Raw genomic sequence first — 25,554 nt, 5'->3', positions numbered from 1 at the left:
GCTGCTCCATGCACCAGTACCATAACGGCACGATTAGACGCGCACCAACATTCAAGCAGTGGCTGGCTTGGGCAGGTTTTCACAAACAACGGCTTACTTGCCCGCAGTAAGCTGAACTAAACATGCCACAGCCTGGCTGAAGTGAGTTTAGGCTTTATGGAGGGGAATGTGCACAGCTGTAAATGAAAGGTGAGTCCCATTTATAACGGTCGACAAATAGAAAGTATCATTGCGAAACAGATTGCGATGCAATAAGCGTTTATCTTTGTTATATGCTGTCCATAATTGCTGGAAGCCAAAGTTGTAATTGACAATAACATTTGATTAATTGTGAATATGATGTAGATTAAGGATTGAAAGCTTATTTAGTCTTTTCTACTTTCTACTTGACGAGAGAAAGAGAATGACGGATAGAAAAATAATTTTATTTGGCAGTGCATTTAGATTAAGACCAATATCCGAATATTGGCCTCATTACACTGTATGTCCACTCCCAACCACAATAGAATATAGCTACTTGTTCACTATAAGATTAACCTAAGATGCTGTGGCCTTGGATGTTGAGCTTTTGAGTCATCCTGTGAGTTTAGTGATCATTATCAGTTATTATTAGTTTACTGGTTTGAGTTGTGTAGTCATCGCATTCTTCTGTATTGTGTGTCATCTTTAAGAGAAAGAACTGAAACTGACTGGCACAACCTATTTGATTGCTCTACAACAATACACTCTACTTTTGCTCAGATGGTGTCAGGTTATACTATTGTATCTCCAGTCAAAGGACGGCGTCAGGCAGACAATACAGTTCAAGGCTGCTGAGATCATGTCCAATAGCTTAAGCTAGTGTGTAGGAGTGTCTTCAGAGCTAGTTCTCACAGTGTACCAGAAACCGAAAGCTGGTGAATCTCTCCAGCCAATAGTTTCTTTCTCATTTAGTTTCTCTTCACCTCAGCTTCTCACCTCCTTTTCCCTCTGCCTTCTCTCAGTGAGTGGGCGACTCACTGCGGCAGGTCTGCGCCCTGAAAGCCTTTGATTAGATCGCTCTGTCTTTCCTCTCTTATTCAATTTCTCCAAAGCTGGCTTGCAGACTACTTTTCTGCTGCGCTTTCACTTTCATTAGCAACATCACTGTTCCGGGAAAGCATTGAGAGCATCCCACACTGAAATATTTTACATTAGCTCATGTATGTATTGTTTTTAACGTGGCATTTTAGTACACAATCTGCATGTATACTTTTAACCCTGTATAGATGTTATGTTAAGGATGTGCTTAAGTTAAACAAGTTGCTTGTCATTTATAGATATTGGCTACATGTGTAGTAAAAACAAAGTTGCATACTGGTGTTACCCTGCAACTTCCTGATCAGTGCGTACATAGACCAGTATGTTCGTTGATACTATAGGCAGTATCGGAAGCATTTCTGATACTGCAGGTAAAGCTACCAAAACTGACATTCCTTCTCTATATTATCATGTTGTTCATCACAGACTTTAGATAGCATCACCTCAGACAGTGCGACCACAACCGAGGCTCCAGGTTCAGTTAGTCTGAGGCGCCAGATGGTTTGTTTACAGAAACATCCCCCTTGAAGTCCCCATTCAAAACAATTTGGCGAAGGGCAGACACTTAAGAAAATACTTGGCAGGTTATTCGACAAACTGTCCGTCTGTCACTGTCCTACAGGGGTAACTTCAAGGCGTGCAGACTTCAGTATTTTACGAATGTCAGTAGACTGGACTTGTAGAACGAAAGCAGATTGTCCACTAGTTAACTGATCGCAGCCAGTGACGGTCTCCCTGACGATAAAAGGGTGGGTGGCGTGGCCAAGTAAAGTCTATGTGTGGGAAACACCGATGGCCACACTTGTCGACCACCTTTTGTTCAGCTCATCTTTCCTCTCCCCTTGTCTTAATAAATGTTCCTTCTTAGTTGATGATGGTCTCCTCTTTCTCATGGTTGTTGTTAAATGTTAACATGTAAACAGTGAAGCCATCCTGTGCGCCTGTGAATCCCGCTGTAGGGCTCGTTTTAGCCTGTTTGCCAAAGATGTCAGGCACTCTAATGTACAATTCTTCAAGTTACCTCAGGGTGCCACAGTCGAACCAATTACACAAACTCCAGCTGCTGTCAGTGTGTGCTTTCAGACAGATTCCCCTTGCCTTCTCCAGTGTGCCTGCCAAGCATTAAATCCCATCATGCCCTGCATGTGTTAAAGAGTGCAAGATTCAGTGTGGAAATATGTTGTTATTCAACTGCATTGGATTTGTCAACGGGCCCAGCAAATCTTAAGCCCGTCCTCATATCAGGCTTATTCAAGCGTTGGTCCTCCCGAGTGTTTGTGCGACTGACTGCTAGATAGAAATCTAATTCATCTGGCAGGGAGTTCCACTCTCTCTGCCTACGCCACTCTACATTATAGCTCAGGGCTATGTCCTGCTGCAGAGGATTCTCTCACCGCACTGACTCTCTTCTTTCTTCCCCGTTGTCCTCCCCCACCCCGCTTCCTTCCCTTGTGTGTTTCCTCTCCAGGCCAAGTCGTGTATCTGTCACATGTGTGGCGCCCACCTGAACCGGCTCCACTCTTGTCTCTACTGCGTCTTTTTCGGCTGCTTTACGAAGAAACACATCCACGAGCACGCGAAAAACAAGAGACACAATCTAGGTAAGCCACGCAACTCGCTCACAAGTGCATTTACTCTCCATATGTCCGAGCCATCGGTCCCATCACGTCAGTCCCCACATTCACATGCGGCCCTGTGGCCCACTGCAGCATCAGCTATTATCAGTGAGGGATTACAGCATTACTTTGGGCAACTTCCTCCACTCCTCTCTGAGCAGCACATTACCATTCTGGTGGGAGCGCCTTATCCAGTCAAATGTCATGGTTTTAAGTTGGTACACCCCCTCTTCATGCAGCAGCAAGGGAAGGGTCGACATTGCTAATCCACAGCTACCAGAAAGCCTAGCTTTCAGCCTTACATGCTAATTATGCTAAATAACACAATGACACTAATGAGCAAGATTTTGATATTACCCTGACGTGGACAACTAAATATGGAAGCGGGGGAGACTTTAGGGTGGCTAGGTAGTTGTCTGAATGGCTTTAATTGATTTAATGCATTTGAACAGTTTGGTTACACACACACATTCGCACACGCACACATACATATACCCCAAGTGCATGGCTACAGTGTTAATTAGCTTTGAGCTTTCCACAGGAGCCTCTCTGACACGGGCGCTCTGTTCTCCTCCACCTCTAATCAAATTAATCCTAACTCCCCTGTCTCCTAGATAGCAAGCTCCCTTCTCAGGACTCCTTTTACGTCTTTTTCATCTCCTTTTCCATAACAACCTCACTCCTCAGGACTCCTTTTGTATCCTCTTCCTGTTCTTTTTTTTTTTCTTTCTTGCTACCTCCCTCTCTGGATGCCTTTCAAGCCTTCTACCACTCCTTTGCTTTCAGGTCCCCATCCTCTCATGCTTTGCTCTCGTCCTTCACTCAAGAATGAAAATAATGAAATGCTGCCCGTACCTTGTGCATTACTTTTAGTCTGGTGTGTCTTCTTCCTATCCCAGCCACAGTGTTGCTCTCATTTTTCTCTCTCAACGGGGTTGCTATTGGAGGACGGGAGCACCCAATCCACAAACGGTTACCGAATGCGGCCGCAGAAAATAAATAATTTTAAAGTAACATAATTTTTTTCTGCATGATTTAATCTAACATACACGCAAACACAAATAATGTCACTGTGACGACAACATAACATATAGCACTCAGGTTTTTTCTACGTGATGTATTAACTCACTTTCTCAGTGTGGGTTTCGCCGAAAACAAAAGAAATGTCCGGCGAAGCTATAAATAGGTTGTCACGGCAACAGAGCTGAGGTATTGTTGCGCTGGAGTTTAAGGATGGAAGAGGACGGTGTGTTAGTTGAAAGCCCATGTGGTGGGGGTTGGGAGACGAATACACCTATTCCATCACCACTCCGCTCACATCATCTTATAATTGTTCAGTGCAGCCGATGAGATGGAAACATACCGCAGTCAATGGAAAATGCCGGGCGGAGCGGAGAAAGCAATTGTCTTGAGGCTGACTGTGCCGGCGAGGTTGGACAGTAAAATAAAACTCACTGTGTGTTGGAAAAATCTATTTGTAATTATGGTTCAATCTCTCTCTCCCTCTCTTTCCCTCCCTCCCTCCAGCGATAGACTTATTATACGGTGGAATATATTGTTTTGTGTGTCAAGACTACATATACGACAAAGACATGGAGCAGATTGCCAAAGAGGAACAGAGGAAAGCCTGGAAATTGCAAGGTACACCACTTTGTTTTTGTGCCAGAGAACTTAATGCAGCTTTTCGAAACGAGGCCGCCGTCACACTTTGTGTTTCTTTTGTATCCGCAGGCATCGGGGAGAAATACACGACGTGGGAGCCGACCAAGAGGGAGCTAGAGTTATTACGACACAATCCAAAGCGGAGGAAAATCACTACGAACTGTACCATAGGTGGGCAATAGACTGTACTGTTCAGTCTGCACAGCTTTTCATCCTGAGACAGTGTGTGTGTGTCGTCTATGTGCCAATAGTGCAAGTGTGCTTTGGATCACACACATTTAACTGTGATACCCGAGGTCAACCGTACTGGGGCAGCTCCACAGACGAGAGGCAGTACACAGTGTTCCCTCTGTGATGGATGCACACCACAGCGGGCCTGAATTTGTCTCTGTGTCGCTCCACAAGTTGTTTTCCCAGTGTTCTGTTCTGTTCTGTTCTGTTCTGTCTGCTGCGTTGTTTTTTTCCTGCCATCGTTTCTCTGATTTTGTACATGCACTTTGGTGATTTTTTTTTACTTTCCCTCTGCCAATCCCTTGGTCAGTAGCCCTGATTGGCCAGTAGACTGTGGGTCTGTTTATGTGTGTGTGCACACCCAGGACCAGTCTGAAGTCTCAGCGCCCCTTGCTGAGCGCTCTCTTCCAGAACCAAACCTTGTTCAATTGGATTAGACTCAAGACCTTGCTGTGTCTCACCTGTTCTGCTGGAGGACTGTAGCTTTACATTCTCCCTCTAAATGAATCCATTCACAGCTTTGGGGTCTGTTCCAATATACACATGGTTTTGATGGCAGACCAGACCCAACACCATATTGTTAAATTTCCAGACACACACACAAAAACTAAATCCATTGCCAGTGGCTTTTATGTTCATGTGTGGCTCCATACATGGCTGCAACTACTAAATTTAGAGCACGGAAGGCATGGTGTATTTTTTTTTTTTTTTAAGGCTAACCCGGAAATTAGCATCACCATGGTTCCCTTGACAAAAAGCCAATGGGATTTTTCCACTAGACGTTGGATAATTGCTGAAAAAAAGCTTTGTGGCAAACACTTATGATACTTGGATGTTCTCGGCCTATCTGAGTTGAAAATCTCTCCACTTTTCAGAAAGGCGCTGGTGACGTCACCATTGCTCTTTTTCTAGGAAGTGGTGATGATAGTCACTGTATTTTTGTCTCCTACGGATCATGTCATGCACCCACACCTTCCTTGCTCCGCAGCTGATAGCTGAAGCTGTGACACCAGGGACATCATCATTAATAAGCTAATTGCCCATACAAAGTATGAGGGCAAGCATCCTCCATTTGGTGCTCATGGTAAAAAAAAATATATATATATATATATATATATAATGATGTCAAATAGAAAACGAACAGATGGTAAAAAGCATACAGTGGCAGTTGTCAAGATAAAGTTGTATTTTATGGCGTAGAACAAAACATGAAAGTCTCTTGAGCTCGTGTTAACCACAGACCTTATTTCAAGCCGAAAACCCATTTTAAAAACAGCCCAATATTTCACATGTGGGAGCAAGAAGTGCAAAAAAATGCCAAGTCGCCTCCAGGTCTCAGGACTCATTCCTGCAGCACTCTTTTGAGATGATCAGTTAAGCTGCCAATAATTTTTCTGATTAAAAGTTTGACTTATAAGATGGGATATCCTAAAGATCAAAGTGTTGTTTTTTAGACGCTTGTTTTGTCTGACCAATGAGCAAAACCCAAAGATGTCCAGTCTACGATCACATAAGACAAAGAAAAGGGGCAGAGTCTGTTTTGTTTGTTATTTTTACTCAATAAATACCTTGAAGTTCTGACTACCTAATCGGTTAGGCTCTCTGATTTTGTTAAGTCATTACATAAAACACAGATCATTCCCTGAGTGGTGATTCAAACTCCCTCCACTGCCTGCTCTATGAATCACAACACATTTAATCCTCTTTTCCAGTGCTGTTCTCACACTCCTTCTTTGTCTCTTCTTCTCGTCCCGCAGGTTTACGAGGGTTAATAAACCTGGGCAACACGTGTTTCATGAACTGTATCGTCCAGGCCCTCACACACACACCGCTGCTGCGAGACTTCTTTCTCTCCGACAGACACAAGTGCGAGATGCAATCAAACTCCTGTCTGGTGTGTGAGATGTCGCAGCTCTTTCAGGAGGTATGCTGCACAGGTCTGCGTGTGTAAACTTGATACATAGGTTGGTTTTAATCCCACAGAAAAGAAGAAAAGCTTATGATTAGAAATGAGCGAACAAATGGGCATATGATACAGAATGTTCTCTCGCAGCGTAAGCCGCCGCCGAACGCTGAGTCACTGTTGTCTGAGTCCAAAGAAGGGAGGCAGAGAGGAGGGGAAATCCTGCTTGAAAGGAATGCACAGAGCCATATACAAATGAATAAGCAGAACGTAGTAATTATACCTTTATTGAACCTGATCAGTCGACGTGAAAGATGTCGCAGAGCCATTTATAGCCTTTAAAACCCCGGCTCTTTGATACAGAAGTTTAGCATCCAGCATCTAACAAACTCATCGGCCTTGGATGTTATGTAATTTCTGCCTAGTCCGCTCCCACACTGCCTCGCTGTTTTTTTTTTTTTTTCTTTCTTACACCCTCTCACTTCCCAGTATATATGGGCCCACAGATGGCAAGTGGTGCTATAATGAGTTGAGTCATCAACCCCCCCTCCACAACACGCAAGCACAGCCCTGCCCTGTCTCCGTTGGCTACATAACACATGAAGGAGATAATGGCTCACCTCTAACACCCAGGGAGGCAGACATTGATTGAGTATTCAGCTGTGTTTGAGACAAAAAAAAAAAATTTCAGTCAGTCATGCAGGAAAATTCATTAAACACTCCCCGGCACACACACACACACAGTATCACTCTACCTCCACGCCTTGTCCCCGACTCTCTAATTTCATTCCCTACTTCCATCCCCTACCTCTGTTCCTTTTTTAACCCGCCTCCATATCGTCATCAAAAGCTGTCTTCTGACTCTGCTGACACACATACACTTCCTCACACGTACGTACACACACACACACACCTTTTTAGATATGAAGGTGAGAGGCGCAGCCCGCTTTGATCATCACTCTCCCTCCTCTCGCTCTTTCCTCCGTTCCCTACTCCTCGTGTAGAGCCTTTCGTTTGTCAGCTACCTTCAAACTGCCGAAAAGGAGCGGAGTTTGTAAGGTTCAAGAGACGTCGGCGTGGCATGTTTTTCCCCCTCTCACAGCTCAATCAGATTTCACAGAGGAGTGCGGAGAATAAAGTGTGTGTATGCGACGGAGCCCCCGTCTGGCATTAATGAGCTCTGGGTGAAACTTCGTTGTAGGTGTTCGCACCCTACCGACAGCTCTGTTGCTTTCTTACCCGCATTTCCTGACCCTGCCCGGGATTGTCACTCACTCGCAAATCCCCATGGCGACCAAAAGACTCTGCGGCACTTCACAGATGGATGTTTTTGCGGCAAACACTCCCATTCTCCGGCCACTTTGTCTTCTCACCTCTCCTCTCTATGGACAGGCTGTCGATAGCGCTGACGCCGTTAGGTGACGTGATGGAATTAATTCATATCTAATGAAAGTTAAGAGTCAGAAAATCACCTCAGCAGAGACGGGACATTTGTGTTGTGGTTCAGCAATGAATTATAGATGACTGTGAGCAATGTGGCCATTAGATTGGCAGGAAGGTGATGAAGCATCGTGTACTCATTAACACGTGGAAAAATAGGCTAACCACCCTCTCCTCCTCTTCCTCGCCCATCCTTCTTTCCTCTCTCGCAGTTCTACTCGGGTCACCGTTCGCCTCACATTCCCTTCCGGCTGCTGCACCTGGTGTGGACTCATGCACGTCACCTCGCAGGCTACGAGCAGCAAGACGCCCACGAGTTCCTCATCGCAGCGTTGGATGTACTACACAGGCACTGCAAAGGGGACACCATCAGTAAGCTATATATGCAATCCAAATATCATCCCCAGTGTGTGCACCGCATTTAGAGTAAAAAAAAATAAATCTGCAAGTGCGGAGGGTTTACTCTAGATGTCTGATTATTTTCTGTCAAGTCTGAGTACGCCAGGAACTCTGCCAGAGCCAGACGTGGAATTTTATACTTAAGATTTATAGAGCGTGGTGCCTTACTGAAGGAGACTGACAATAGTGTGTACCAAAGGGACAGCAGGCGAGCAAGCAGCGTGAGGAATGTCAATAGGCGCCGCTGCAGTGCAATGACGGGCTGACCACAGACCCGCAGTGAGGCTTGTTTCGATTAGCTTTAGAGAATCCAGAGGCCTGTGAAGTGTCAGGGAGGCTCCGCTGCAGGGGGGATGGTAAAGTGAGAAAGAGGGCAGGCAGAGGTGCTAAAGAGGCTGTCGGTGTTATCTGTGCGTGCATTTATGCTCTCTGCTCTTTGCGGTCCGCAGGAGACGACAACGGGAAGAAGGCCAACAATCCAAACCACTGTAACTGCATCATTGACCAAATCTTCACTGGGGGCCTGCAATCAGATGTGACCTGTCAAGTTTGTCAGTAAGTTTGTGTGTCTGACTTTAGAAAGTGTAAAGAAAAAACCTTCCACCTGAGATGTGTGCTGCCCATTCATCACCACCTTTGCCCCTCCTCCCCTCTTTTCCTACATTTACCCATTCATCCGTCATCCCTGTATCCGCCTCTGTCCTCCGACGCTGTAGTCGCCTCTTTCACCGCTGGGGCTGATCGATGTGGACACCACCCATCCTCCCGGAGTGGCTGAACCACTGCTCGTGTCCTCTCCGCTGCTCTTATTTAAAGGCCTGGTCCCTGCAGAGCCGCTGTAAGGGGGGGGGGGGGTTGTCTAGACAGCGGCACAAGCCAAGCGTTGCCTGCCTGCCCCCTAGAGCTGTCCTGTCACATTAACACCAGCACGCTGCACTGAACTGCAAAGCACCTCGCCCAGACTAGCAGGCAAGCCCAGCTCAGCGCCATGATGCCTGCCTCCACCATGAAGAGAGAGAGGGATGCCGTCTTGTGTATCATTCTGCCGTAAATTAAACCCCTTTGTAATTACTACAAATATCCTGTTGACTACTTACGGGTAAAGCCTCAAGCAACAGAAAATGCCCCCCCAGGCTTTTTGAACAGCGATGGTACCATATTGGTGCCACATTACTGCAGGGTTGCTCCCCCGAAACCATAATAGCCACCTGCTGATACCACTGGGTATTGCAGCACCTGAACTCATCTAATCAACAGTGATGATGTGCAGCGGCCCCATCCCCTGTGCACATATATTTAAATGCATTCTACGCTAGAAGCCTGCATTTTGCCCAGGCTGCAGTCCATCATAGTCACAAGGCTCTAATAATACAAATTCCTTATGTAAAGCCAATTTTCTCTGATGTAACACTTCATTGAATTGCAAATGACCCTGGAAGAACAGTGTGGATATTATGCACATGCACGCACTCAATCTTGCAGCAGGCTTAAACAAAAGCATGATCAGAATCTAGAGGCCGTGTGAGTTTAAGCTCATGTGTTGCCGTCGGTGTCATCATCCTTTCATCACGACCTGCGAGAAGTGACACAAAAGCCTACACACAACCACGCGCAAGTTGTTAAACGTTTTAATCGGACGCCCTTCTCTCTCTCTGTCTGTGTCTCTTTATTTTTTTTTTTGTCTAGTGGGGTTTCCACGACGATAGATCCATTCTGGGACATCAGTCTGGACCTTCCTGGCTCATCGACGCCTTTCTGGCCCCTCAGTCCTGGAGGGGATGGCAGCACAGTGAACGGAGAGAGCCACCTGTCAGGGTCCACCACGCTCACAGACTGCCTACGCAGGTACAGCTTCGGCCTCGACTGACACCGATTGATTGTTTGTCTTCTGCCTGTCTGGTTTCTTTTTGTTTTGGTGTTGTTGTTTTTTTTTTAATCTAAACCAACCAAACTAAACTCCAAATAATCCAGATTGTAAAAGATTTAATGGTGCACAGAAATACTCATAGTGTTCCAACTTTGTTGGGTTAAAAATAAATTGCATTCAAAACATTTGGAACTCTCTAAATTCATGTGTATCAATAATCTCCACTAGTAGTCAAATACATTTCATTCATTCCTCCACTTGTTCGAGGGCTCACATGTTGCCTCTGCTCAGGCACAACAACCCTGTTATCTCCAGATTTTGTCTTCAGCAGGTGTGACCTCTCACGTCTCCTCTGCCGCCTCTTCATTCTTGCAATTTCTTTTCCCTTTCCTCCTTATCTTATTTCATTCCCTCCCCTCTCCACCTAATTCCCTTTCCCCCGTGCCCTCACTCTCTACCTCTCGCATTCGTCTCATCCTCCCCCTCTCTTTCTCTCGCCTCCTCTCCTTCTGACTTTTTTTTTTTTTTTTTTACTGCAGCTCCTCACACACCCCTAGTTGCTGCAGCAAGTCTCTTAAAGGTACAGAACTGGTTGGTGCTGTTGCCGTGGTAATAGAGGTGTTGGCAATACCAGCAGGGCTCTGGGTTGGGTGGGCTGATGTACAGAGTGGCTGCACCAAAACTCTGCAGGCAGACATCATGCACAAGCCCTCATATATCTTCCCTTTAAAGGCTAGTTCTGGTATTTTTAAACTTTGGCCCTATCGTAACATGTTTTGGGTTGTTGGTCACTAAAAGTTTTAGATTTGGTCCAAAAGATCGCCCTCAGCAGGCGGCAGTGTAACGGGGCTGCAGCAGCTGTAATTGTAATCCTTGGGGGGCAGCCTTGTTTGTCAGAGTCCGTCCTCTAAAAGTACTTATTTTTGCCACTGACAGGCTCAGACTGATTGTACTCTAAGTGTCTGATAACATTATGGAAGCAATCCCTATAGAGGAGGAGCTTTGTGTTCAAGAGTAAGATTCCCTTTTTGTTCAACCAGAATCAGCTATTCGCTATCCTCAAAGCCACCAGACTCCACTGGCAAAAACAAGCACTTTGACAGGCGGAGTTGGCATCAAAGATCTCATTGCATCCATTGCAGCCCATTTCACGGTTGCTGGCTGAGCTCATCTACTGAACAAATTCCCAAACTTTTTGTATCTATTAGTCATTTAAACACCAAAATATGTTAGCCTCCGTGTTCAAAAATACCAGAATTACCCCTCAACTTGAAACCACAGTCGGCTATATGACTAGAACGCTGTGCAAAAGGCGAGATCAAGAAAATCTAAACCAAAATAGTCCTCTTCCTCTCTTTCCCAGTTTCCACTTCCTGGTTGCTCACATGTCCTCTGCTGTCGCTCACACACCCTCTCATCTCCTCTTTTATTTCCATCCCTCTTGCTGCAGGTTTACCCGGCCTGAGCATCTAGGAAGCAGTGCCAAAATCAAGTGCGGCGGTTGCCATAGTTACCAGGAGTCCACCAAACAGCTGACAATGAAGAAGCTCCCCATCGTAGCATGTTTCCATCTCAAAGTGAGTCAGCCAGCGACTACGGCCGCTGCCAATTATCACTTGTTTGGTTTTCTGTCGGCTGTCTGACTTGTCGATTCTTTAAGGGTACAATGAGTTTTTATCATTCACACGTCTAATTTTGACACGCTGCACTTGTGTCTTGTAAATAGGGCTGTGGGATGTGGCTTTAATTGTTTATTTTTTAAATGTATTTAATGTCGATATAGGTATTGCACTGATTGATCCATTTCAGCCTGTGTATACGCAGCATTCTATCTGACAGAGACAAAGTTCAGCTTTTGCAGTGGCGTGTGCGTGGGTGTGTTCATAATTCGATTCAGTTGTTGGTGCATTACCTCCTACTGTATAGCCCCTTTCACACAGCGTCCCGGGACACTTCAGATTTTAATGACTCGTACAGTTTTCCACTGTCCATGTTTTATTTATCGTCACAGTATCGAAGGCCCCATAATGTATTTATGATATTCATAGGAACAGGCTGCAAGGAAGATTGTCTTAGATCAATCCGGGCCTGTTATCTTGTTATGAATGCTAAAATTTGTCACAGCCGGGGTGGAAAACATGCATTTTCACTTTTCACTGGCTGAGTTTAATTTTCTATATTGTATTAATGATGCCTGTAATTTCTAAATGTGTCCTCTCCCTTCCCCCACTCTCTCTCTCTCTCTCTCTCTCTCTCCATTTTTATGCCCCTTCCCCCCCTCTCTCCTCTCTCATCCTCCCTCTCTGGCCATCCCCAGCGGTTTGAGCACTCTGCTAAACTGCGGAGGAAGATCACTACATATGTTTCCTTCCCTCTAGAGTTGGACATGACCCCATTCATGGCATCCAGGTAAGCCTCCGCCCAGCAGCTCCTTTGCTTCTGTCCCATGTAGCGAGTCTTGTCTTGCCAGTGTAACATCCAGATAAAATGAACAGCTTGTCTAAATACCTGTAGCAGCTTATTTTTTTACATTTCAATGTTTGCATATGTGCACACTGTAAGATGCACTACTCGCACTGCAGTTACACTACACAGAAACATATAAAAAATATATACTAGTGTCAGTGGAGCATGCAGCAGCAGTCTTGCCCCACCCCTGGCTGTAGCATCCATTCAACTCTGTTCAGAGACAGAAAGATCATTAAGAGGTACAGGCAGGCGAGATATCATATTTCATAGCTAGGATAATTCTGCCACCTAGTGGACGTTTGTGGCAGTGTAGCATGTTTACACATCTTGTTGTTTTCTTTCCGCTCCCTGCAGTAAAGAGAGCAGAATGAACGGGCAGTATCAACAGACGGTTGATGTATTAAACAACGACAATAAGTGAGTATGTTTGGAAAACATGTATCACAGCAAACTGATTTTGTTTCTTAACACCCTGTCGCCTCACAGCAGCGCTGACATCATGGCAGAAATTTCTAAATCCTGCACAGCAGCACATGCTAATGGCCTGAAGCATCCGGCTGTGACTTCCCCAAATGAAATCAATTTGAAGCCTATTAAAAGCTGCTTAGTTTTCTCCAACCATGACGGGTACAATGGCTTTCATTTTCCAGGACATTTATTGGAAATTTACTGTCTTAATACCATTGACAGGTTGCTTGTCGTGGAGACAATGGTTGGCACGCAAGGTGCTCCTTGATGAGGCCTTGAATACACAAAAAAAGACCCTCAAACAGCAACAGTTGGGGGTTTAAGGCACCCATGTATGAGGAGTATAATGCGGCTTTACGAGATACTTGTGTTAGAGGGAATTCAGAGAAGAAAACCTCACGTCTCTTTTGTCTTCTATTTCCAGGTATTCCTTGTTTGCGGTGGTGAACCACCAAGGCACATTAGAGAGTGGCCACTACACCAGCTTCATCCGCCAGCACAAAGACCAGTGGTTCAAATGTGATGACGCCATAATCACCAAGGCCAGCATTAAGGATGTACTCGATAGTGAAGGGTAAGAATGCAAGCGAGACGCTGGCAGTGCTACAAAAATGTTACACAGTCTGCATCTTGAACGGGTCCGCGAACCCTTTAAACGAAACTAAATGGTATTTTACCATCTTGACGACAAACTGCAACCTTTTGGACTTACAACATTATCTTTCAAATTGACAAACATACGTGTAATTCATGGCACAATTCAAACTGGATCAAAAATGTTCTTGTCTCTCGCCATTGGGAGAAAAAGGTCCCATGAGCCTGGACTTTGCCTCTCTGTCAGTGATAGGCTACCCATGATTCCTCCTGCAGTTATGTTTGCAAGCTAACCTCATTAGCCTATGCTAAATCACTGTGCAGCACCTATTCATACCTTGCAAACTAAATATAATTGAAATATATTGGCGATTATTATTATCATTATTATTATTATCCCAAGTGTTTGGACGATGGATCAGACACCACTTGAGACGGTGCAGAGGCTAACGCGCCTAACGTTAACCTACAGCTACCTAAGCTACAGCTGCTGCTGACTTGGAAGCTACTGATGAGCGCAAACAAGTCGCTCATCAGTAGATAATTTTCTCAAGTTTAATTTATCTTGCACACACTGAACGCTGTTTTAGGCCCAGTTTAGTATATAAAACTGTTTTATACAAAATATGTAGTATGAGGGTCTCTGCTCCGTCTTTCTATCAACTGAAGGGTCCTTGGCCTGAAAAACACTGAATCTTTCTTTTCTCTTCCCTCTCCTCAGGTATCTCTTATTCTACCATAAACAGTTCCTCGAGTACGAGTAGTCTTTGCGACCACTGACCACGGAGAACCACTGCTTCTGAATGCGAGAGTCAAGGGACTTGGGGACAGGATGAAACACAAACACACAAACCTACCTGAAACTCTTTGACTTAACCAGTCTGCTCCTCCGGCTCTGGAGGAACAAAAATAAAAAAGACGTGTGAAATCATGCAACCTTTTCAAAAGAGAGAGAGAGAGAAAGAGAGAAAAAACAAGCACTGAGCTACTTCTTGGCATCTACTTGACTAAACCGAATGAAGAGGAGAGGAGGAAGAGGAGGAGGGAGGAGGAAGAGTCGGGCGTCGTCAGTTCCAGGCTTGGGCGGAGAGAAGAGGCCCCCCCACACCCCCCTCGCTCTCTCTCTCTCCACCCCTTCCCCCTTCCTGCTGCAGGGCCAGAGTCTGAGTAACCGACTGTCATGTCGATTGGGCACATCTGGATTTTTTTCTTACAGTATTCTGACCCCCCACTCCCCCCTCCCTCCCTCCCTCCCCCACCACCACACACACCCTCCATCTCTCTCCCATGGTGCTCTCGTTTCAACTGACCAAGCATTTAACTTAGTCACGGCGGAAGACAAGTTGTCATATGCATAAACGGGACTGAACGCAAAAAAAAACAAAACAAAAAACGAATAGAATCAACGTATTATGAACTTTGCAAGAACATTTTTAAAGGTATGGTTATGATTCTTATCATTTGTGACTTTAGTTATGAAATACTGTATGAATCTAGTATACATCTATTTTTTAAGAGCAAAGAAACACATGGGGAGAGCTCAGAGACGCTGCCTTTGCCAGTGGCTGGGGAAGCGCTGCCATGGAAACTAAAGCAGATTTGGACCTGAGTGTGCTCATGTTCCATTATTTACTGTGTTGATTGTTTTATTTTTAAGTCTGGTTGAGGGCAGGGAATATCTATTTTTTTTAGCAACTCATTGAATTTTTGAGTTTTTTTGTTTACTGTGTCTTTATTTTTTTAAGTTTTCAGTACAGTCATATGTCCCCTCGCTGTCCTGGTACTGGAAATGTTTTTTGGACGTATTATACTTTCATTCTTGTGGAATTGTTGGTATAATGATGGTGATGATTAAATTGGCTCACCTTTTTTGCTGTTTATGAATTGTATGTTGAATGTGAGCTTTGGGTTTCTGAAGAGAACACTCGATAACTCCAGATGAGGGTCCTTTATAATATGCGAGAATTGCTGCGGTCTCTTCCTCAGCGAACACCTCGAATGCTCTGTGCAAAAAAAAAAAAAAAGAAGAAGAAGAAAAAAAGCCCGTTTAACAACACTGCATGCGACTGGGCTCTCATGATCTTCTAATTTGTGAAAATTGCCCTCAGTAATGCCTCAAGGCCAGCTGCCCATCATGATTTTTGTTCTGTAGTCTGGGGCTGGACAGACGATCATGCCAGATATATAGAGGTTGAAACACATTGCACGTTATATGGGCACTGTGCGACCACAGGCTGGCTCTGAATCCATCAGTGTTAATCTTCTCCATGGCAACTGTGTGGCTGGTGTAGACCGGTGTGGTGCGTCTTGCCTCTGCAGTGCAGTAAACCCAGTGCTCTATTCAATCAGTATGCTGTCAAGTCAAGACTTTAGAAAATGCACATACACATCAGGGTGTTGTGGTCTGTTTTGTTTGAATATCACTGATTGTGTATGTATTAAAAAATAAAAAAAATATTCACTCATGTAAAAGATGAGGGCTCTAACCTATCACAAAGTTAACGCCACATAAAAACCACAACCCCTGGTTGTTTAGCTGCTCTGTAATTAAATAAAACAAACATGCATATCCTTTGGTCTGCTGCAGAACCTCAGCTCGAAGGCAACGGTGGGTTTCTGAACAGTGAAATCAAAGACTTGTAAAAAAAAAAAAAAAAAAATGGTCGCACTATGGTTTTGATGTATCATGGAGCAGTTCAGGCCACCCAAGGACATTCAGGGACGCAGCTGAAACGAAAAGGAAGAGGAGAGCTTCATTATCCGTTTCAGTGATTAAACTCGGAACAAAACTGGAATGTGTATTTGGTGTCTTTTGTCTCATTCCTCCATTCACATTTCCCTCCGTCGATAGATTTGTAGTGACCCACACCAACTCCATGAGTGGTGTAGTAAGTTCTCTCTTTGTTACTGGCAGAACAGGAAAGTTCTCCCAAAAGACACAGGAGCTTTTATTTGTAAAGAGTTGAAAGACTGAATTCAGTGAAACACTTATCGAACAGCTTCATCACCTTTCCTCCAAAGCAGCTGTGTGTGTGGCCTTGTGGCAGCTTTTAGTCATGCATTGAATAGTGGCGCCACTCTGTGGTCAGACCGAGAAGCTCAGCTGAGGTCTGAAAATCAATTCTGCATTCAGGACTGAGTGCTGTGCAGGTATGTGAACACATTCCAGAGTCAAAACACCTGAAGGAAAGGAATTTAAGGAACCTCGATGAGAAGATGAACACGGTAATCATGTCTGTGTTGTAACATGCTGCACATTTCTACAGCGGCAGCCTAAAAGATTGCATGTGACAAGCGTATAATCCAAACTTTAATTAAATGTAAACATATTTTACCATTGATCTAAAAAAGTAATTATGCTTTTTAAAAAAAGAAAGAAAGCATTGTTTCTTCTTACTGAGGGCGTTCCACATTATTGCGCCAAAAGACAAAAAATGCTGCATGTCATGTTTTACTTACTTTATTTAACTTCATCACATGTATACACAGCCTTCGTTTGCTCCATATCAGTATCAGCAGTATCGGTGTTTCAGTAAAATCGAACCGCGCCGAGACTAGAAGAACATACATGATGCAAACCTCCTACAGGAACAGTAAAACCAATACTGGGGTTTCCAAAGACAAAGAGCATTTGAGTAATATACAAATAAGGCTCATCATAAAGACCACACCAAACTACCAAAACACCGATGGAACAAAAGTAGAAAATCGGCAGTATAGTCCACAGGAATGCAGCTGTAAAAAAAAAAAAAAGACTACAAGCATTGTTGTATGAAAAGTCTTTGCCAGTAACAGAACTACAACAACGACAGCTGGGTGATATTGTACAACGTATGCATGTGCAGTCGAGGTTAAAGGCACACTATGCAGGATTTGTCAAACAAACCAGTTGTGGCAAGCGATTCTGGAGAAAGAGATAGTTGATTGCTGAGTCTCGTTTCCAAGTCTTCAAATACTCGCTTGGATAAGGCGAGGCACCGTCTCAAAGCGTTTAATCTAAAATCTTTTTATTTAATTCAATTTTTTATCTCATGAGGTCAAAAAAGTGCATCACTATGGGAGAGGATTATAAAAAAAATGTGTTTTGACTTTTTTTCTTCTCAGAATTCTGACAAAAAAAAACTTTTTTTAAATTTAATTTTTTACAGTGGCCCTCATCCTCGTATGTACATCTATAGAAACAGAGGACGATACAAGACAACATTTCAGGGGAATAAAATGCAAAGATAACCCAAAAAACAGACAATAACAGCGAGAAAAAGTAGTCAGTTTAAACAATCCTGTCAATATTAATGGAGTACATTACAAGGCCTTAGTTATATTAGTACTCATATCTATCAACACACACTTAAAATAACACTTGTCTACACATGTGCTGTACCTTGTACATATAGATGTATTCACACTCCCATACATTAAGCATTGTTATTCGATGACACAAGAATGAGAAAATCAACTCTCCTCCAGAATCACTGACGCCCAATAACATTCTGAACACAGTCGATCACTAAGAAATAAATATATAGCTATAATTTATTTTAGGGAAATCTTGCATAGTATACCTTTAACAAACAGTAAACAGTGACGTTGTGTTCGCTAATATCTGCTCTGATGATGCAGTGAGCAGGAAACTATACATCGTAACCAGCTTTGACGTTAACTGAGGTGTTTGGTTTCACAGCTCGGCGGTGGACGGTGGTCTGAGTGCTTCGGCCATCTGAGCAACGTCTACATTCATAATTCATGTCCAGAGTCATCTCTCTGTTATTATTATGCTAATTAATGTAACCATGGGACCAACGCTCTTGGTCACTGTTGCTATGGAAATATAGTACACCCGAGGTGTGCCGTGTCTCTCGTTACAGTCCAGGTAAGAAACTCTGCAGAGACAGAGATTAGACGTGGAATTTGATTAGTCACAAAGTGTGTGTGTGTGTGTGTGTGTATGATGCAGACACATGAAGAAGTTATATGCACATAATCGAACATGCTTAGTGTTAAATACATATGTTTAAATATCAATATCAACATATTTTACCTCATATTTCTGCTGGAGGACACACACACTGGGATTCTTTGCACATTACATCACAATCAATCACTGGCTTTGGTGTGTATGAGGGAACCTGCACACCTATGATTGATTGAGTCATATAGCAACAGACGAAGAGTCGCAGGATGAACCGTGGACTCCTGGAGCAGCACGGTGGTGACGATAAAGGAACACCAGAGCCTCTCAAGGATAAGTGTTCTAGCCCTTCACAAATCCACGTCTCTCAGACACCCAGAGACAGAAAACAACACTCGAAAACGTGGCCTCTCAAAACCTTAAGAGGAGGACGGGTCGGCCATTGGCATACAAGTGTTTACAAGTAGCTCGCAAAGGGAGGCAGCATGAGACAAGCAGAGCCCCTCGTATTGAGTCATTGAGAAACAGGCGGGGAAACAAAAAGACACAAGAGGCAGGTCACAAATTGTGTTTTCTGTAATATAACACGGCAAAATAGGCGGAAAATATGAGTACTTATCCAGGACAATGACCCGTTTGCTAGTGATGGGCAAAACTACCTGATCCAATACCGGGCGGGTACCATCGATACCAATACCATTCTGTTACTCAGCACAAAAGCTGAAAGGAACAGTTCATCCACAAAATGGAATTTCAGCCATTATCTGCTCACCCTCGTGCCGATGGAAATGTCTGCTGACGTTTCGTAGTCCGCAAATCATTTCTGGAGCTTCACAGCAAAACAGCGTTCTCCCAAACAACTGAAGTAGATGGGGACTTGTTTTAAAACAGCTTAAAAAGTATTTAAAATGGCTCCATGCAGCTAATCTGGAAGCCCCGAGAGCCCAAATTAATTAAAGCAGAAATAAGGTTCTTTTTATTTATTTATTCTTTACATTTAAAACAAGCCCCCATCTACTTCAGTTGTTTGGGAGAATGTTGTAACGCTATTTTGCCGCGAAGCTCCAGAAATGTTTTGTTGACTACAAAACTTCCCCCGACTTTCCATCGGCACAAGGACGAGTAGATCATGACAGAATTTTTAATTTTGGTGACCTTATCCTTTTAACAAGATGGCATGCTGTAGTTTTAAGAATGCTGGAAATGTTGTTGTTTGAACAGCAACACACAAACTGAAGTCTAGATGGACGAAAATCAATGCCAGTGTCAGTAATAAATGTCGGCAATAGCTCCAGTCCCTCTCTGTACCTTGATAATACCTGCTAGTGCCAAAGGACTAGTAGCACCTTTATTCTCCTCTTTAGACCACCACAGCACAACATAATCATATTTTGTGTTGTGATTCAATCTCAGATGCTTAACAAAGTTTGCGGTGTTACCACAGTACCTCACAGTCCCCCAACACACATCACATACAGCGTCTGAAAAGTGAAAAAAGCTCCACATATGACGTGTTTGCAGTCGGAAATCGACGATGTCAACCGCTGTAGGTCACAAGACTATGACAGGCGGAAGGACAAAGTAGTTCCTATCAATTAGGTATCATTCAGAATGGATGAAAGCATTGAAACTTTCTTCTATGTATCTGTTAATGATAAAATACACGTTCACCCCAAATTACAGAGTTTAGATATTGATCTTTGCGAGAACACAAACCTTTGTGATCATAAGTATCCGTATCGATCCACATACCAACCGCTTCTTCTGACTCAGGGAAACGGTGGCCAGTCTCCGAGACAGGCGGACAGGAAATAAGAGTAGAATAATAATTTGCAAAAACATGAAGCCAAGTCACTACCCAGCATTCATATTGAATAATTTAGCATCACACAGTCATAAAAAGCAGTTACTCTCACAACTGCGAACAGTGACATCAACATTATTACATGTTATACATAAATAATGGTCCCCAGCTGAAGTTCAGCCCAGTACAAACAGGCATATACAGTGACATTACTTTATATATCACACTATACAACATTGTAGAAGAGTTTCTATACATCTTAGCAGCACTTTGGTTAGAGGCTGGCTCTGTAATATCGACCAAACCAGTTCTATTAATGTGGTATAAATTATGCATTTAGCTATAACGAAGCAGCGAGTGACAAAGTACGAACACCGTTACTCATATTTATGTTGCACCCCTGTCACGAGTCAAAATTAGCCACACGTTAAATTAAATTGTTGTACAATAGAACACAAGAAACAGCGGTACATTCATTACTTTCTGTGTGGAAAAGTAATCAGCACTTGAAGCGTCAGTTTCAAACCTAAATGACATGAAACATAAACTTTTCTCACAGTCTCTTTGACCCGTTTTCTGTACAGTTATCTACAGTCACATCACGCTCCAGAGGAAATGACTTGGAACAGAAATAGCAGAACGATCAGGTTGCCGGTTTTAATAACAGTTTCTCATGTAACGAGCACACTGTTGTTGTTATTTTTACACAATACGAGACTATGGAAACTTGGCACAGGCCCTCTGCTGTAAACTATGTATATAATCCTGGGTCTCCAGGGAAAACTCATGTCACCCAGGGGACCGTTTGCGAGGGTGTTCGCGTCCCTTCCACCTTACCTCAGAGTCAATACGCTGAACAAACAGTCGTACTGATTTCCTTTTCATTTACAGCAAAGAGCAAACAGCTGCAGGAACCTCTGGTTATGTTACACTGGATTTGTTTACAGCCAACAGTGTGCTGAAGACAGATAGAGGAACAGTGCAGTCTGACATGTTTTTATATTACATTTCCGTCCTCCTTAATCAGGGACATGCTCCTCTGTGAACTCTGTTTAATATTTAATCATGCCCTCTCTCTGATGTGACCTGTTGATAGGAGCTGGCTGTTATTAGTTTCACACATGGCTGAGGCCTTTCTCCGTCCTCTCAGATGCTGGTCTGCAGGTCGCCATTCAGCAGAGTACTTTGGGTCTCCGTGGGGTCGTTCATCATGCGGGACTTGTCCTGCCGGCTATCGCTGCGGTCAGCCTCATCCAGCCCACCCACCTTCTTCAGACACAGAACATTCTGAAAACTCTTCTTGAAGTTCTCCGACAGGAAGGCGTACAGGATGGGATTGGCGCAGCTGTTGGCGTATCCAAGAACCACCACGAAAGCAAAGGTGCTCCTCAGGATTGGAGTGGTGCTGATGGTTCCCGTCACCGAGGTGACGTTGAAGACGTAGAACGGCAGCCAGCAGAAGACGAACACGGCCACCACGATGGACACCATCCGCGTCACCTTCCTTTCTGAGCGCTTCCTCCTGGAGCCTACGCGGATGCCTGAGGACTTCACCTTAATGATGATGAAAAGGTAGCACAGGCAGATGACCATGAGGGGCAGGAAGAAGCCCAGGACGAAGGTGTAGAACATGAATGCTGTGTAGTAGGTCTCCTCTGGCTTAGGCCACACGATGGTGCAGTAGGGGCCGTCCGGCATCGTGATGATGCCGCTGTAGATCACGATGGGAAGGTTAACCATCAGTGACACCCCCCATACTGCGATGTTAATAGTCTTAGCCATGCGCGGCTTGCGCCACTTCGTGGACTTGATGGGATGCACCACAGCCAGATAGCGGTCGATGCTCATGACCATCAGGCAGAAGATGGACGTGAACTGGTTCAGGGAGTCGACGGTCATCACCACCCTGCAGAGCACAGGACCGAATGGCCAGTGGACCAGCGCCAGCTGGATGGCGATGAACGGCAGGCCTAGCATGAAGAGCACATCAGCCACCGCCAGGTTGAGGATGTAGATGTTGGTCACCGTCTTCATCTTGGCGTAGCGCAGGATGACGTAGATGACGAGGGCGTTCCCGCAGAGCCCAACAGTGCAAACCAGGAAGTACATGCAGGTGATGACCACCGTGCTGGTTTTGTCGAGCCTGTGGTCGGTGATGTTCACCGGGAGATCGGACTCGTTGCCCTGCACGAAGCTGTCGTACATGAGGTGCTCCGACAGGTTCGGAGGGGACGACGGGAAGATCCAGGAGTCCATGATACCTCGCTGTCTCACGTGGATTATGGCATCTCACCTACACACATAAAAACGTATGTCAGTAACAGTGTTAAATACATTCTTATTATAAATGATTGACTTGACATTGATTTTGAGATTGAAGTGAGATCCATAGTCGCCATCTTCATCAGATATTGAATGTGATTAGACCACTTGCTGACGAATGTTGAACCTTTTGACCTGAACGTGAAGAAACGCCTTTCATGTGGCATTTTTTTCATCGCAGAGACACAATACAACAATATATTGGACATCATAAATCCATGTTATCAGAACAAAATCTTTTCTTCTCAGCGCTCATTACAGCTTGTTTACTTGTGTCCTCGGGCTCATTTCCAGCGGTGCTTATAAAGATTTTAAAGATTTAGCATCTGAAGCCTCTTTCTTGAGGATGGACCTGATTGATAGCATGTGTGTAAAGGAGCACCCCAGGGTCTTTAGGTATCTGAGGCAGAGTGTTTACTTGGTCAGGCACCGCCACCAAGGGAAATCACTCTACACACCCTGCAGTTCATAAGCCCTCCCTGGGGGACAACGCTCGCCCTTCACATGATCAGCTGAGACGGAACGGATCCACTGAATCTGCTGCTGACACAATTTTGCAATTTATTAGGGGGTGGGCATGGATGTAAATTAGTCCCAGGCTAAGTAATTGAATGAGGGGAATCACTGAGCTGCCAATAGCCTCGACACGGCCAGATTGAAGTGCCTCTCACTGGCAACGCACAGGAGGCAAACATGGTTTGACGACTTCGTTTGGTGCCAATAACATAAGAGGTTTTATGGTGCCAGTTTGTCATTTTCACCATGGCAGCAGGACGGGAGGGTGGTGGACACTGCTGCGAGGCTTGCTTTCGGGTAAACCAAATGTTTGAAAACGGGGAAAACAGAGCGTGTCTGTCCATGAATGTGCATCGTGTGAGTCAGGTCAAAGGACAGTTTGTGTGTGTTTGTGTGCATGAGATAAACATAGGATTATTGATTAGTCTTGGAGAAACAAACCCCCGTTGAAGCACTCGGTAAAAGGGATTTATCACGAGATCAGTGTTAGTTGGATTAATACTTACTTAATACGTCACTGTTATCAGATGTTCCTCTGTGAATGTTAACTCTCTGCATTTCAGGCATTGTGCATGCAGTGCAACAGGTATTCTTTGTATAAAGAACAGCCCCGAGCCAGCACAGTCAGAAGAAAGTGAGAACCACAAGAAAAAGATGCTGTAATACTATTCCTATCAAGAGGCTTTTTTGAGTTCTCAGTTTGCTCATGTGGTGTTTTACTTCTTCACTACTCAAGGTCGTTAATTCATCTCTAACTTTAGCTTTTAGCTGTTCAGAGGAGGGTAGGAGGTGGATTCTCATCTGAATCAATTATAACATACTCAGGGTCAAGCATGCAGCTTGTGGGATTTAAAAGTGAGGTCGAGTCAGGAATTGAATTTACAGTGTTGGCAAACTCTGCCAGCTGAGGCACATGCAAGAATTTTTTTTTTTTTTTTTTAACCAGTTAACATGAAAACTGACACAACCAGACAGAGAATATTGGAATGGATGCATAACAAAATGTCAATTTAACATTTGGCAAACGTGTTCAACTTTATTGTTATTATTAGTAATATTATCATTATAAGATTCACCTTATCTTCGTGCAGTCACTCACTTTAAGTCCACAAAAGTCTCATCTTACCTGCAACTGGATCTAATCTCACTATTTCCAAAATGCGCCACTCCTGCACGCATCAAAGTGTTTCAGTCTTTATGGCGAATTCATCTTCAAAATCTTCCTCAAGTTTCTCTCACCGCCATCGAAGTGGAAAAAAAAAAAAAAAGATTCTGCATTGTGGATTTCTCTGTTGAATAATCCCATAATGTTGCCTGCGCACCGCGCGAGGAGAGAAGGACTCCGACGCGCTCTCGGTGTGATGCGCGCAGTGACTGTCGGAGATGTTGAAGGACACACATGAGCAGCCGCCGAGGAGGTGCTGAGGAAAGTCACCTCTCAAAGAAAGAGAGGCTGTTTCTGTGGACTACACACCCAGACCTGCGTGCAGACGGCGCCGAGTTGAAAAAAAGAGCGCACGTTACTAATGGCATATTAAAGAGATCCACTAAGTGAAAGACGCACACGGCACACACGTTGATATGCCGAAAATTAAGACTTTAAAAGAAATCCATTTAAACTAAGAGCCATCAACAATGTGAAAACACAGCAGGCAGTTTGGGAACATCTGGATCAAGGTGCAATTTAACTTTTCTTTGCAATAATGCAGCCACAATGACAACTCCGTGTCTTGGCTGAATAGAAGCTCATTAAAATGTTTTGTAAGTGAATGAATCAAACATCAAAACAATGACAAATCAATCAAACGTACCAGAGTAACGTTTTTACGCAGCCTCCAGGTCCATTCATCAGAGTTACACAGATGAAATCCCACTTCTGAACCAACTATCACATGTGTTTACTCAGTAACGTTTCCACAGTTGTGAAACTTCTGGGGTAAATTCCAAAGTTTGAAGTTGCACCCTGACCCAGGACAGTCACACCAGAGGATGTCCTGATGTCACTGAACACATAAAAAGCAAGCACTCTGATTGTATGCTGTGGAAACTCCTCACACTCTATCTGTGCACATAGTGTTTTCAATTCATCAGTTAGATACAGTATTACTGACACAAAATCCCCGGGGCGCCCCTCCAACCTCCTTTCATCACCATTATGTCATAAATAATCTCACCGACGAGAAATGAACAAAATATAAACTTTTTTTTAATTCCAGTGTTCACATTCGTAGAATTCTTGAATGTAAATAACATGAAAAAACAGAACAATCAAAACTTAAATGAATAACTAGACAA

At 44.1% G+C, this 25,554-nt stretch overlaps 2 protein-coding genes across 6 annotated transcripts in view; one reads left to right on the top strand and one right to left on the bottom strand.

Annotated features, from left to right (window-relative positions):
* The window catches only part of LOC311268437 (ubiquitin carboxyl-terminal hydrolase 22-like), a gene marked incomplete at its 3' end in the record, with an annotated part of 28,060 nt that extends 11,557 nt beyond the window's left edge, over nt 1–16,503 (top strand). For 2 of the 4 annotated variants that reach the window (XM_084372102.1, XM_084372101.1), the window contains 12 exons: nt 2,528–2,660; nt 4,203–4,316; nt 4,407–4,508; nt 6,326–6,492; nt 8,124–8,283; nt 8,760–8,865; nt 9,997–10,155; nt 11,628–11,754; nt 12,495–12,586; nt 13,001–13,063; nt 13,539–13,688; nt 14,430–16,503. In XM_084372102.1, coding sequence (XP_084228228.1) covers nt 2,528–2,660; nt 4,203–4,316; nt 4,407–4,508; nt 6,326–6,492; nt 8,124–8,283; nt 8,760–8,865; nt 9,997–10,155; nt 11,628–11,754; nt 12,495–12,586; nt 13,001–13,063; nt 13,539–13,688; nt 14,430–14,472 — 1,416 coding nt within the window. Of the gene's footprint in view, nt 1–2,527; nt 2,661–4,202; nt 4,509–6,325; nt 6,493–8,123; nt 8,284–8,759; nt 8,866–9,996; nt 10,156–11,627; nt 11,755–12,494; nt 12,587–13,000; nt 13,064–13,538; nt 13,693–14,429 lie in introns of those variants that run through there. The other 2 variants (XM_084372100.1, XM_084372103.1) reach the window with 2 other exon arrangements.
* Nucleotides 16,504–17,152: 649 nt separating this feature from the next.
* Nucleotides 17,153–25,158, bottom strand: LOC311267725 (somatostatin receptor type 2-like). Of its 2 annotated transcripts, none has more exons than XM_084370952.1 (2): nt 25,071–25,158; nt 17,153–22,714 (listed from the first exon to the last, which is right to left on the bottom strand). In XM_084370952.1, the coding sequence occupies exon 2, from the start codon at nt 22,675–22,677 to the stop codon at nt 21,568–21,570; it is 1,110 nt and encodes a 369-aa protein (XP_084227078.1). In that variant the 5' UTR covers nt 22,678–22,714; nt 25,071–25,158; the 3' UTR covers nt 17,153–21,567. The 2 variants fall into 2 exon arrangements, with proteins under 2 accessions (XP_084227078.1, XP_084227077.1); XM_084370951.1 differs by lacking the exon at nt 25,071–25,158 and adding an exon at nt 24,386–24,645.
* Nucleotides 25,159–25,554: the final 396 nt, after the last annotated feature.

This window comes from Pagrus pagrus (genome assembly GCF_965226575.1).
Source record: "Pagrus pagrus genome assembly, chromosome: 13".
NCBI classification, from domain to species: domain Eukaryota; kingdom Metazoa; phylum Chordata; class Actinopteri; order Spariformes; family Sparidae; genus Pagrus; species Pagrus pagrus.
This window is presented reverse-complemented; position numbering and strand designations above follow the sequence as displayed.